The sequence below is a fragment of the Nyctibius grandis genome, chromosome 4 (genome assembly GCF_013368605.1).
Source record: "Nyctibius grandis isolate bNycGra1 chromosome 4, bNycGra1.pri, whole genome shotgun sequence".
Taxonomy (NCBI): Eukaryota; Metazoa; Chordata; class Aves; order Nyctibiiformes; family Nyctibiidae; genus Nyctibius; species Nyctibius grandis.
In genome coordinates, this window is record NC_090661.1 from 20,389,594 (window position 1) to 20,402,741 (window position 13,148).

A 13,148-nucleotide genomic window follows, 5' to 3' on the forward strand; every position below is an offset into this window, starting at 1 on the left:
TATTTTGGCTGAGATTTACCACGAGTAGCAAAGTGAGGTTTGGGTAATCCAGAACCCAAACTTAACAAAGTCTGCTCATCCAAACGTAAATCTTGCGCCTTAGCCTTTCCACCTCTCTTGTATCCGTCAGTGTTGTGTGTTGGTTGCTCAGTACTGCACACACAATGCATTGGTTGGCTCTGCCTGGCTTCAGACCTGGTCGTGACGAATTCATTCACCTTGGCTGTTGAAGGGCTGGGTTTGGAGGTCTTCTCCAGACCTCTCTGCCAACCATGCTCAGTGTCCCCATCCCTCTAGGTTGCAGCTGGCTGGTGCTGCAGCTGCTGGGTCTGTAAATCAGCAGCATGTCCCTGAATATATGCTGCATAATGACTGATGCATATTCATGCTTTCGACAGCATTGTGTCACCCTGCTAATAACATGTCCTGGTGGGAAGGAAAGCAGGGATGGGGTCCCAGCAGCAGGTGCCTGCTTGCTTCCTTTTATCACCTCTTCCCACTGCCCCCTTGTCGTTGGCTCCCTAAGACGCCCCATCACTTGCTTTTCTAATGCGTTTTCTCCATCTCCTTCTCCCAGATATGCTAAAGTGAGCTTTTAGCTGTGGTGCCTTCTTCCCCTTCATCCCTGCTCTGCTAATAAGTAAGGATGTGTGTCTGCAAAGGTGCTGCAAGGGCTAAGTAAATGCAGAAGGATGATCATTATATTTGATCACATAAATTAAATGGCTTACTAATAAAGGAGACACGCTGGAAGTATCTGATTTTGGCTGTTTGGGGTCACTCAAGCTGTTCTTTTGAGCTCTGTCTTTGAACGAACTGTATGCTCTTTATTGGTGTCCCACTGGGAATGGAAAGGCAAGAAGGAAACTCAGTCTTCTTCTGTCATCCCAAGATGGACTGTCCCTCATCCACAACTAGCCTGCGGAGATGACACTATTGCTACCTGTGCTGCTCTACCCTCTGTCTTGAAAAAGGAGGGGGGAAAAAAGATGCTGTACCACCTTTCCCTGGAAAAGATAAAACTTTGGAGGATATGATTAGCGGCCTGTTGTATACATGTGAGAGAGGAAGGATGGGGGTTGACTCTGCTTTTCCCCTTCCAGTACAAGCTCCTAGGTGCTGTCCAGGGAAGCTGGGGAGTCAAATTGGGTACTGACCGAAGGGTACCCTCGCCTATGCGAGTCCAACCCCACTGGAGCTGGCTGTCCCTGCAGAGAGGGATCCCTCTCACTCCTCCTCTGTGTTTCTTCTCCTTCTAGGGGGACTTGAGCCATCCCCAGACAAGAGGACCCTATTTCTCTGCAGGGTTGGTTAGCCATCCAGAGGGTGAGTGCTGCATGGGCAGGAGCAGATGGGGCTCTTGCTGTCCCAAGATACTAGTTTGTCTGCTTCTCTGCTGCTGGCCAACAGCTTCCACTTCTTTCCGCCTGATCCCAATGCCGCTGTCTCACTTTCTGGACCTTTCTGCTGCAGGAGCTGTAGTTGTGACAGGACATGTGCTGCATGCACAGTTTCATTCCCAGAGACCCGAGCTCAGTAATACTCTTGTAATATTGTTTTGCTCCAAAACCTGGCGTTTTAAAAAGTCTCTTACCCATTAAATATTAAAAGAAAAAAGTTAAGAAACTAAAAGCATTATCAAAACAATCCGTGAAACTTCCCAGCTGCAAATACCCTGTTTCCTTATCCATTTATTTGCTATAAAAATACATATGTGTTAGGATTTGAAGCAAGCAGGAAGCTGAACAGCCAGACCTATTTCCATTGAAATTCTCAGTGAAAATGGCTTGGATGTGTTTCCTGAAACTAGCTTCCTAATTTTTCCCTGTCAAGGGTTGTTTGGGAGTAACAGGGGAAGGATGGGAAGGGAGAGGAGAACGGAAATCTCATAGGGGGAATGCATTTCTTGACCATGGGGTATGTTTTTTTGGCCCGATACGCATCAGTGGTGCTCAGCTTGGGACTGGGCCTTTTCTTAAGTGATATACAAGGCCAGCTTATACCAGTGGCTTCTCACTTCCTTGTAGCTGGGCTTTGAGTGGGGAAAACAGCAGTGGTGCTCAGCCTGCCCCTCTGCTCCCAGCCCTACCTATGTTTCCTGTTGCTTATCTGTGCTTTAGAGCATCCACCTCTCTGCCAGCCACCTGTGCGCATGACCCAGTTGTGATTTCATTAGGATAATTGGAGAGCAGGGTGCCTCTTAACAGCACTCTGGGCTTTCCCACTTGATGTACTCTTCCTCCCCAACCATCTCTGCCCAGGGAAGCTGGGCTGGAGGGGAGCTGCCAGCTCTGACAGCCCAACACAAAGACCCAGAAGGAGACTGACAGCTTTCCCATCCAGAACCTCTACTGAGAGCTTTTTGTCTCACACGAAGACCTCGGATGGGAAGTCACATTGCCTGAATTTAGTTCCCAGCTTTACCATCCACTGATGACTTTGGGCCAGTCCCTTAGTTCGTTTGCATCCCCTTGCCTGTCTGTACAATGAGGAGGATGGTGTTTCTGTTCATGCATGGCCACCACCCCCAGCTCTAGCACTGGGTGCTCCATCTCTTGCAGCTTGGTGTTGAGATCTGAATTTTTCCCTTCTTATGCTGTTGCAGCAGAGGGCCAGGTGGCTGTGACCTGCTGTAGCATGATGACAGGACCAGTGGGTCCTGGGAGAGGCTGTACCTTTCCCTGGCAGCTTGCCTGCGCCTGCTCCTTTCATCACCAAGAGGACGAGGCAGAAGACATCAGGTACCTTAGGAAACCAGCCTGGAGAAAGCATCTCTTGTAATCCCACCCCATTACTGGGCAGCATTTGCCCCAAAGCCTGATGTTCTCTGTCCCTGTTAATAGCTGTAATTAAAGAGATCCACTTACACTGGCGCTCCGTACTTGTCTGGTCCAAGTTTATACTTCATTGCACCTTATATCTTGTGGGAAAATCAATACAATTTGGTGCCAAGTCTAGCAAGTCAAGAGGTTGCTCAGAGCCTGGGTTCGTGGTTGCCTACCACACATTTTAGCAGTTACAGTTATCATCATCTGTAATGTGAGTCTTGTTTTAAGCTTTCCTGGGTACCTGTACATCTCTTCGTATGCTCAAGGTACATCATGCTGCCTTTCACCCATTCCATTTATATTTATAGGTGGGATTTTAATGCAATGAAAGGTTAGAAGCTGCCTCTTCTCTTGAGCTCCTCCTTGGCCTCTCTGTTGCACAAAGTATGTTCTTCATTTGTTTTTCTGAAAAAGGCTGGGAGGCCTGGGAGAAGTCTCTTTTTCCAGGGCAAGGTGGAGAGCTGCCAGCCCAGGCAGGGAAGCGTCTGCCTCTGAACCACCTGCTCGGCCCTGGGAGGCTGGGGAGGAGATGAAAGCGGAGGAGCCCTGGCAGTTTGCAGTCTTCTGCATCTCAGCAGCGAGAGCTTTTCCTCCCCCGCACCACTTTCCTACTTGCGTTGGCAGAGTCAACACTAGGTCCTAAGTCCTGACTGCAAAATAAGAGCTCAGTTTTTATTTAATTGTCCCGAGTTGTCCCAGCCTGCTTCGTGGTGTGTTCGTGTCTTCATGCATCCACCTTTACCAGGCTTTCAGACAAAACTCCCGTCTCCTCTTTTCTTACACAGGCTACTCTTGCTCATGTAAAGTCTCAAACAGCACTTAAATATTAGATCATAAATCACAGGCGTGATTTAAAAACTGTCTTTGATTACTTCAAACCGCTGGCCCTGCCAGATGGCAGACAACTGGTGTTTTCAGCTAGTGACTTGGGTGCTAGCCCAGGTGGTCTCTCCTATCTGCTTGTGATGTTTATAAGGGTCTGTGTCAGCAGTGGCATGGGAGGTATCATTTGCTTGCCTGTTTCCTTCAGACCTTTCCATGGACTGGCAGCAAGTAACCTGCAGAGCAGCATGACTTCTCTCTGTGGAAGTTAGCTTGGAAGATTGGTTCTTCTGCATTGGTGGGACAGGCTCCTTGCTTTCAGGGAGAAGGGTAGAGTGGTGATGGTGGGAGTTGAAGATCCCACTGCGATTCACAAGCACATCCCAGCACCTGCCAGAGTTTCCTGATGGCGTGCTGCTCCCCATGCCACATGCGTGATGCTGGAGACATGAGCACGAGCAGTCCTGGTTTATAGGCTTCTGAGATAAGGGGCCTGCTAATCTTTCTTTGGAGTATAGTAATTTTGGTGGCCTGTATGGGCTGGAGGGGCAATTCCTTCATCCAGAGGGAAAGCTCTTGGGTAGCTGGTTTGTTCTTTGGGTTTATTGTGTTCCTACCTTGTGTAGGTTGTTTGCTGGTTTGGGTGGTTTAGGCATAGCTGCCTACCAGTTGTTTTTCTTAGAGTAAGGTGGCAACAAAGAACTTTATTAAGAATATTTATTTTTTGAGAGGGAAAGCAAGAACAGCATAGCTGGGCCTGCTTATTGCTAACAGCCAGTGATTGCACAACTTTGTCTTTTACTCAACTATCAGACAGCTGAAGCAGGAACCAGGGAACAGAAATGGGCAGCAGCTTTGGTGAGGATGATACTACCTTGTTTTCCTTTGTCCTTCCATCTCTTCTGGAGAGGGAAGATGAGCAGGGACTTCACAAGCCCTTCATGGTTGGCTAGTCTCTGGCAGAGGGGTTGTATTGCCAGAGGTGCTTCAACTGGAAACTGTGCAAGGGCTGGGCCTGGTGCAAGGACCTGTCCATGCCTGTTTAAGACCTTGTGCAAAGCCGTGGCTTGCACCTTGCTGCTGGGACATGTTTATGGCTGCTGTGGAGAGGCAATCCCTCTCTTCCAGACCTGCCTGTGCCTCGAACCTGCCCACAGCTTTCTGCTGTTCTTCCTCACAGGTTTCTCCTTGAATATGTGCCTGTGTTTTGAGACTCCTACATGTCGTCACTCCTTACCCTTTTTCTTTTTTTCCCTCTGGAGCAATATTTTTGTGCTCAGTCTCTTGGGACAGGCTGCCTGTTCCTTCAGATCTTGAAGAGCTTGCAGAGGATGGAAGAAGCTATTCTGTTCTTCTTAGGCTTTTTTCTTTTTTTTCCCTAATAGAAGACATTTATTATCAGAGTTGTTTCTCCAAAGCAGGGCCACCACCATTTGCAACTTTTATTCAATCTTTGGCATCCCTCTCTCTTTTTTCATCTGTGGGCTGCATTGTCTGAGTTTGCGGGTATGCAGCCAGCAAGCACGTTGGGTTAGATTTGCAGTCCACTTGTTAATTTAAAGAGCAACAAGTAAATGAAAATGAAGCATTGGACAGACTGTGGTTCGTAACAGAGCACCAGCTTTGCCAGCCTTGTTTCCCTCATCTCTTTCAGGCTGAGCAGGCCACAGAGAACATCAGCATTTTGACCCTTGAGTGAAAACAAAAGGTGGCATCTCACACCGCTGGAGAAGTTCCTTCAGTCCCTCCAGAGGCTGTATTTTGTGACGTTGGTGGCAGTGTTGTGCATGAGCAAATGGAGGAGCCTGGACAGTCACCGGGCTGAGCCAGCAAGGTTTGCCTTGTCAATGTTCTAAAATCACCACATAGAATTCCTGACTTGTGAGTGTGGTGGACTGCTGGTAAAAGGCCGAGATGAGCGTTGTTCTCCTAGAGGACTGCAGACCACTTCTGCCTGCAGGGCATCTCTGCTGAAGGGAAATAAAATCAAACACTGCGGCGTTTGTGGTCTAAGGGCTCCTCTGTTCATGTGGACAGGGCTTTTGGAGGAACGGGCGCGCAGTCTGAGGCATGTCCAAAGAGATTTGCAGAGGTGAAACTGACTTCTGATGCCTTTAAATGCAGAGACTCCCAATGGACAGGTAGAGGGTAAACATACAGTAATGAACAGTTGTAAAACTTCTGTCGTGGCTGGCCTCAGTGCAGCAGTTCTGCACAAAATTCTGTCTCTTGGCTTGTTTAGATGGCTTGGTGTCCATCCTGAGGGAGAAACAAGGCGATGGGAGGAAAGGGAGAACACAGAGAAAGCTCCTTCAGTGATCCTCTGTTGGAAGAGTGTCAGAACCTCCCTCATGGTGAATGTATCGGAAGCCCACTGCAAATCCCTTTTGCTTGACGCCTGAGTTTTTCTTGAAACTGTGGTGGTGTGATGGAATGTACTGATGGGGCCAAGCCCCTTGAGTTCCTCACCTCTGCTCTGCTGAGTGAGTTTCTGGAGGTTTCACAGGTCCCCAAAACAACCTGTGCCCCTCCAGATGAAGCTCTGTGCTAGAGAAGAGGGACCGTGAATAGTGTCAGGTTGTTCTTTGCAGGACACAGCTGGGTGTCTGGGTAGCACCTGTAACCTTGATGCCTGCACCTGCTTTAGGCCTTAGCCCCGTGAAAGCTTGTGCCAAGTATCTTGGTCTTCACTTCTACGGGCAAAGCCTTCGTGTTGCCCAGCATGCACAGGCAGGGGAGAAGATAAGCAGGTGTGCCTTCTGCCCTCACCTACACCTTCATCCCCTCCCTGCAAGACAAAGGTAGGATGCTTGTGCCCACCAGGGCTGGGCGCTTGCTCTCCCAGCTTCCTGCACAAGGCTGGCAGATGTTTCTTGTTTGCTGGAGCTGTGTGGCTCTGGCTACTGGGCTGGGAGCAGCTGCCGCTGCCAGGCGGAAGCACTCGGCGAGGCTTTCCTAGACAGCTTTGAATGGGAGCCAGGAGCCCTCTCGCTACAGGAGAAAATCCACGAGGTCAGGAAATACAGCAGCAGCAGCTCCGGCTCCACGCTGGGGCTGTTGGCTTGGCACGCGGATCCCAGCCCTCTTCTTGGACGGTGCTCCTGAACGGCTTTCCTCGCTGTCTCACTCAGCTATTTGTTCAATAGGCCTGCACGGCTTTTGGGGGGTGCAACAGTTGAGTACTGAAGAGATGATAAATTTGGATATGCAGGGAAAACATCAGACGACGACCTGGGTCAGGCTTTCAGATCTTGAAGAGCTTCCAGAGGATGGAAGAAGCACTGTTCCTGCTCAGCGTGGGACTCGGAGGCTGTGCTTTTGTGTTTCCCTCTGTTATTTTGTGGTCAGCTCTGTCTGGGCTCTGTGTTAGCTGCTGAGAAATAGAAACCCTTGTTTATCCTCCTCTGGAAATCCTCACATCAGGAGAAGGTTTCACATCAACCAACAGGCTGTAAACCTCCGTCTGGTGTGTCCCCAGACTGAGCATGAAAACTTGCGGTATGTTACCATCTCTCCGGCAGGACCGCCACTCTCTCTTCCATGCCGGTGTTTTTTAGGAGAGCCAGAAACATTGTCTTTGGGATGGTTGTTCCTTGAACCAGCCCATGCAGTGGTGGTGATGGTCACGTGGCGTTGAGAAACAGCCACCCCTACGTCGAAAAGTGAGTGTGCATTGATGAGCAGCCTTGTTCTTCCCATGTTCAGGAGCAAAGAGCGTGATGGGGAGCTATGAGATGGTGTTGGTAAGGTCAACTTAGGGATAAGACCAGCTGCCCAACTCTAACAAAGCTTGGCCATATGGAAATCCCTGCTTTCCCCTCAGCCTTTGGCCAGGCTCCCGTTCCCGTGGCATTTGCACATCCTATGATGAGTGGTTGGGTCTGCACGCTCCCTGTGAAGAGCTTGCATCGTGGATCCTTTGGGAAAGGAAGCGAGCTCATCTGAACATTGATTCTAGCACATGTTAATTGGGGCAGCTCTCGCACCCAGAGCTATCCATCATTCCCCACACTCTCGCTCTACATTAGGACGTGTTTTGCAGTGATGGTATGAAACAGTTGGGTGAGCTGGACTCACCATCCTCTGCAAGCTGCGGAATCTCTTCTGCCATTGCCAAGGTGAGGATGGTGTGCAGAGCAGTGGAGTTAGCCGAGGCACCAGCACCTTCTAGGTACAGTGTGAGTAAGCAAACACCAATGTTGCAGAGTTCTCGTATGTAAATTGTCCATGTGCTGGCCGTGAGTGATGGGGAGCAATAGCTTTTTCACCCTCCTCATTTCCACTGCCTCTTGGGTGGATGCGGAGCAGGGAGATGTGGGTCTGTATCACAGAATCACAGAATCAATCAGGTTGGAAGAGACCTCAGGGATTATCGAGTCCAACCGTTGCCCTTGCACCACCCTGTCAACTAGACCATGGCACTAAGTGCCATGTCCAGTCTTTTCTTAAACACATCCAGAGATGGTGACTCCACCACCTCCCTGGGCAGCCTGTTCCAATGTCTAATAACCCTTTCTGAAAAGAAATTCTTCCTGATGTCCAACCTGAACCTCCCCTGGCGAAGCTTGAGGATGTGTCCTCTTGTCCTGTCGCTAGTTGCCCGGGAGAAGAGGCCAACTCCCACTTCACTACAACCTCCCTTCAGGTAGTTGTAGACTGCACTAAGGTCACCTCTGAGCCTCCTCTTCTCCAGGCTAAACAACCCCAGCTCCCTCAGCCGTTCCTCATAGGTCAGACCCTCCAGACCCTTCACCAGCTTGGTCGCCCTCCTCTGGACTCGCTCCAACACCTCAACATCTTTCTTGAAGTGCGGGGCCCAGAACTGAACACAGTACTCAAGGTGCGGCCTCACCAGCGCCGAGTAGAGAGGGACGATCACTTCCCTAGACCGGCTGGCTACACTATTCCTAATAGAGGCCAGGATGCCATTGGCCTTCTTGGCCACCTGGGCACACTGCTGGCTCATGTTTAGCCGGCTGTCGATCAGCACCCCCAGGTCTCTTTCCACCGGGCCGCTTTCTAACCACTCTTCCCCCAGCCTGTAGAGCTGCATGGGGTTGTTGTGGCCGAAGTGTAAGACCCGGCACTTGTTCTTGTTGAACCTCATGCCGTTGGTCTCGGCCCATCTATCTAACCTGTCCAGATCCCTCTGTAGGGCCTTCCTACCCTCCAGCAGATCGACACTCCCACCCAGCTTGGTGTCATCTGCAAATTTGCTGAGGGTGCACTCAATCCCTACGTCTAGATCATCTATAAAGATATTGAACAGCACCGGCCCCAGAACTGAGCCCTGGGGAACACCGCTAGTGACCGGCCGCCAGTTGGACTTTGCCCCATTCACCACCGCTCTCTGGGCTCGGCCATCCAGCCAGTTTTTAACCCATTTAAGAGTCCACCCATGCAAGCCCCGGGCAGCCAGTTTGTCCAGGAGGATGCTGTGGGAGACAGTGTCGAATGCCTTATTTCTCTGGAGGAGCCAGAGCTCAAAGCTCTGGGCTGCGGTGGTGATGTGTAGGCCTGCTGGTGTGTGGTTGCCCCTCTGCTGTGCAGCAGAGCTCAGCGGCTCAAGCTGGGGTCTGGAGCAGGGGAAGACCCTTAAGCTGCCATGGGTGACTGCCTCAGCTCCTGCCTCCTGCTGCAGTGTGGACCAGGAGGCTGGTGTGGGTGTGTGGGCTGGGGGTCTTCTGAAGGGATAGGCCAAGCAGTGCCTTCCACTCGGGTGGTCTCGAGGGAGGACTCCCTCCTTGAGGATTCATGTCTTCTTCCCATACTGAGTCTAGGCTTTTCTCACTGCCTTAGCCAGTCCCATAGACCTGGGCAGTTGTGCAGTTCCCCTTGAGCATCATTGTGGCAGCTGCTCCATCATCAGCATCAGATAAAGAGCAAGGTCCATTGCAGCCACTGCAGGCCTTTATTGGCAGCCACCATGTGTTTTGCTAGGGGTTGCAGATCTCCCTGCTCTGTATGAAAGATGGGAGCTGGTTGCAGAGTTTCTTCAGACCCTCAAGACCCCTCTGCGTTCAGCTGTGAAGCTGTTCTGCTGCAGGAGCGATCCCCTCCTGGCCAGCAGCATCGGTGGAGACGGTCAGTCAGTGTTTGCTCCTCAGTCACCGTTTCAGCGTGTCACTGTCCCTCGTGGTAATTGTCTCTTCCCATCCAAGAGAGATGAGAAGCCTGGGGTGGGGATCTCTCTTGTCCAAGAGAAGCAGTGTGTGTGAGGAGTTCATATACGTGAGGACATGCATTAATGGAGCAGAGCAATGTGCACGTGGCCAATTAGTGTGATCACTTAGATTGTCTCCTGTAGCCTTGCTTTCAGCCTGCATCTCTTCCTTGGCTGCCAGAACAGAGGCACGTTGGACTTTTCAGGGAAGCAGTGGCACTTTCGGGTGTGGACCTGGGGTATCACATTATTTGCACCTCATTTCCCCCACCGTCGCCACTTTTCCACCAAGTTTAACGATATTCAGCTGCTCCGGCAGTGAAGAATGGCACAGCAACCAGAGGTCCTGCTTGGCATCGTGTTTGTGCTCTGTGTCCTGGTTTGGACTAGGACAGACTTTGCGGTTAAGTTTCTTTTAAGTGACTGCACTTTCTGAAGTTGTCTACATGGGCTTGTTGCTGTGGGAACCAGGGTCCCTCTTGGGTCTCTTTGTTCCACAAGTGAAAGGACTGTAAAAGTGCCGCACCTATGGGGAGGGGTGGACAGGACAGGTGACCCAAACCTGACCAACAGGGTATTCCATCCCACCCACATGATGTACTCAGTATAAAGCTGAGGGACCACGAGGGCCGTGCTCTCTTCCCCTATGCCGACATCCCGGGAGGACCCTGCCCGCTCTCCTGCCGCTGCTTCTGAACCCGGTTCCCTCCTGCTGCCGCGTGTGCTCCGGGACTGCCCCGCGCTGGCCCTGCAGCGTCAGCGGGGACGTGGTCGTCATCGGGGGGGAGCTCAGTAGCGGTTTCGTATGTAGTTCATTGTTTATTATACTTGTTCTTTTCCATGTTATTTTTTATTAAAACTGCTTTAACTTTCCAACCTGTAAGTCTCTCTCCCTTTTCTCTTTCCTTTTCCCCTCTGGGGAAGGAAAAGGTTGACAGTGTCCACTCTGGTTGCTCTTTTGCACCCCCTCCCTTGCCTTTCTTCAGGATCCTGGATGCTGAGAAGGGCATGAGCTTTGTTTGCCTTCCTGCTACTGAGACAGCAGTTCAGAAAAGGGCTTTGGCAAGAGGCGGTTGTGTCTGACTGCTCCCAGCTCGAGTGGGTGATTGAACTGTCTGAGTGGTTTAAGGTTGCAGTCAGGTGGGGATTGAAGGCAGAAAGTTCTGGCCTCCTTTCCATTAGATCTTTGCTGCGTTAGCAAAGGCGTCAGATGCAGACTGGGTCTAGAGTGGCCTTTGCCAGCACAGTTTGTACTAGCTTCCAGGGGTTCGGGAGCAAGGCTGGTGAGCCTGAGGAGGAGGGTGGAGTGATTTAACTGTCCAGGGGAGGGGGGGGTCTGATCCCCATGCAATGGTGTTGCAGGCTGCGTCGAATGGCAACCGGCCAGGGGAACGGTGAACTCATCTTCCCGCTACCCGCTGCGTTTCGGGTGGCTTCCCCAGAGCTCACAGATGACGGCTGCGGATGAGTATCTGACCCTGGGGTGACTTTCAGTGGGCAGGGCTTGAAGTCCAGTGAGGGTGGATTTCTATTTAAACCTTTGGGGTTTTGTAATCTTCCTGAGTTAAAGTTCCTCTTTCTCAGCAGAGTTGGAGCAGAAATTTAAGGGAGGAGGTGCAGGGGATGAATTTTCTCCTGCTGAAAGGCCATGGCAAGTACACGGTGCTGCAGAAGCATGGTTTGCTTGTCCTGACCCTAGTCATCATTCCCAATTAGCACCTTTCGTGATAGCATCTCTTGCTTCCCTGTGGGGCATGCCAGCTTCATCTCGTGGGAGCAGGGGTGCCCCTTCCAAGTCCTCCTCCCTCTTGTGATGGCCAGCACAGTGGGACGGGCAGAGGGTGTGGATGTGCCACCATCTCAAACCTGCCCTGTGGTTTGGGGTTTAACACAGCCTTGAGGGTGAAGACATGGAGCTAACAGCATATTTGGTGGGAATGGGACTTCTTCCCCTCTCCTGTGGGCATTGACATCCATACCACGTTGGCCAAGGCTTTCAAATCTAATCACCAGCTTGAAATAAGGCAAATCGGAGACAGTGATGAGCCCTTCTGGAAAATCAGACATCTTAAATTGGTTACTTTAGGGTTTACTTATGATTTACACAGGCTGTACCTCTGTTAATTATCAGTGACACTCCCTTACCTCTTGAGGTTTGCTTGGGGAACGTGTGAAGTTTGCATCTAGACTGTCAGGTGAAGGATGGCAGCATATCACAGGATAAACATAGTTTTATATTCAGTTTGATGGATTATTTTGCCCATTTTAAAGTAACCTTCATTACTAGCGGAGAGTATTAGGTTAAATAGCTGGATGCTGCAGTTCTGTGCTGTACTTCTAGACCAAATTTCGTGGTTTTAGCTGAGGCTGTCTCACATTTGAGACCCCAGAGCATCAGACCGTAAAAGCTAAGGAAAGACAGTGGGTCCTGGAGGCACAGTATGGGTGTACAGTGACAGACTGAAATAAGAGTAATTTTCTCTGCCAGATTCCCAGGGTAGTCAGTATGCTGGGTGGAAAGAAGGTAAGAAAGCCCTTGACCCTTGGGGCACATGGGCCATCCCACTATCTCCCTGTTTCCAGGCCAGGCTTACCAGGGTGGTATGTCTGCGAGCTTGAGATGAGAGACCAGGGTAGTCCTGGAGCAGAATACCCTGCGGTGGCAATTTCATGGACAAGTTCATAAAGTTACATTAAAAGCACATTGTGTCCCTGATGGTTTTCACCCCAAGGAGTTGAGGGGTGGCTCTGCTATCCAGAATAGCATTGAAGTGGGTTTACTTTGTCCCATTCTCAATCCCTACTGAAGTCAAGCAACTTAAAAGACTGTTAAAACCTTAAGGAGTGCATCCCTTCACCTCTGCCTTGCAGAATTAGGGGTGTCTGTGTCACAATGTGCTGGATCCCAGACCTCGGTCTCTCTATCTCGCAGCATTTGGGTGCTCCTGGGATGTGCAGGAGACATTGAGAACACTCAATACCTGAGGAGTGAGGCTGTGCTTTGCAGATTTCTGCCTTTCCCAGCAGAAAAGGGGGGATGACTGCTCAGCACTGCTGCAGAGCAGGCGGTGATGGGGAGGGACCCCCTCTCCTAATGTGGCAGCCATGTTTCTCCTTGCAGGTGGTGGTGCTCCTGGAAGTCCTGAGCTGGGGTTGGCTGGAAGATGACTGAATATAAGCTGGTGGTGGTGGGAGCTGGTGGTGTCGGGAAGAGTGCTTTGACGATACAGCTCATTCAGAACCATTTCGTTGATGAGTATGATCCCACAATAGAGGTAAGTGGCTCTGGGCATGGGGTCTGTCTGTCTGTGTTTTCCTCTTGCTCTTCTTCACCT

The 13,148-nt window shown here is 50.8% G+C and overlaps 1 protein-coding gene across 2 annotated transcripts in view; it reads left to right on the forward strand.

Annotated features, from left to right (window-relative positions):
- Positions 1 to 13,148, forward strand: part of HRAS (HRas proto-oncogene, GTPase) — a 44,838-nt gene that overhangs the window by 21,121 nt on the left and 10,569 nt on the right. Inside the window, exons 2-3 of one of the 2 annotated variants that reach the window (XM_068398252.1) lie at positions 1,260 to 1,326; positions 12,935 to 13,088. In XM_068398252.1, the coding sequence (XP_068254353.1) occupies positions 12,978 to 13,088 (111 nt within the window). In that variant the 5' untranslated portion in view covers positions 1,260 to 1,326; positions 12,935 to 12,977. The remainder of the gene's footprint in view (positions 1 to 1,259; positions 1,327 to 12,934; positions 13,089 to 13,148) is intronic. The other variant, XM_068398251.1, reaches the window with a different exon arrangement.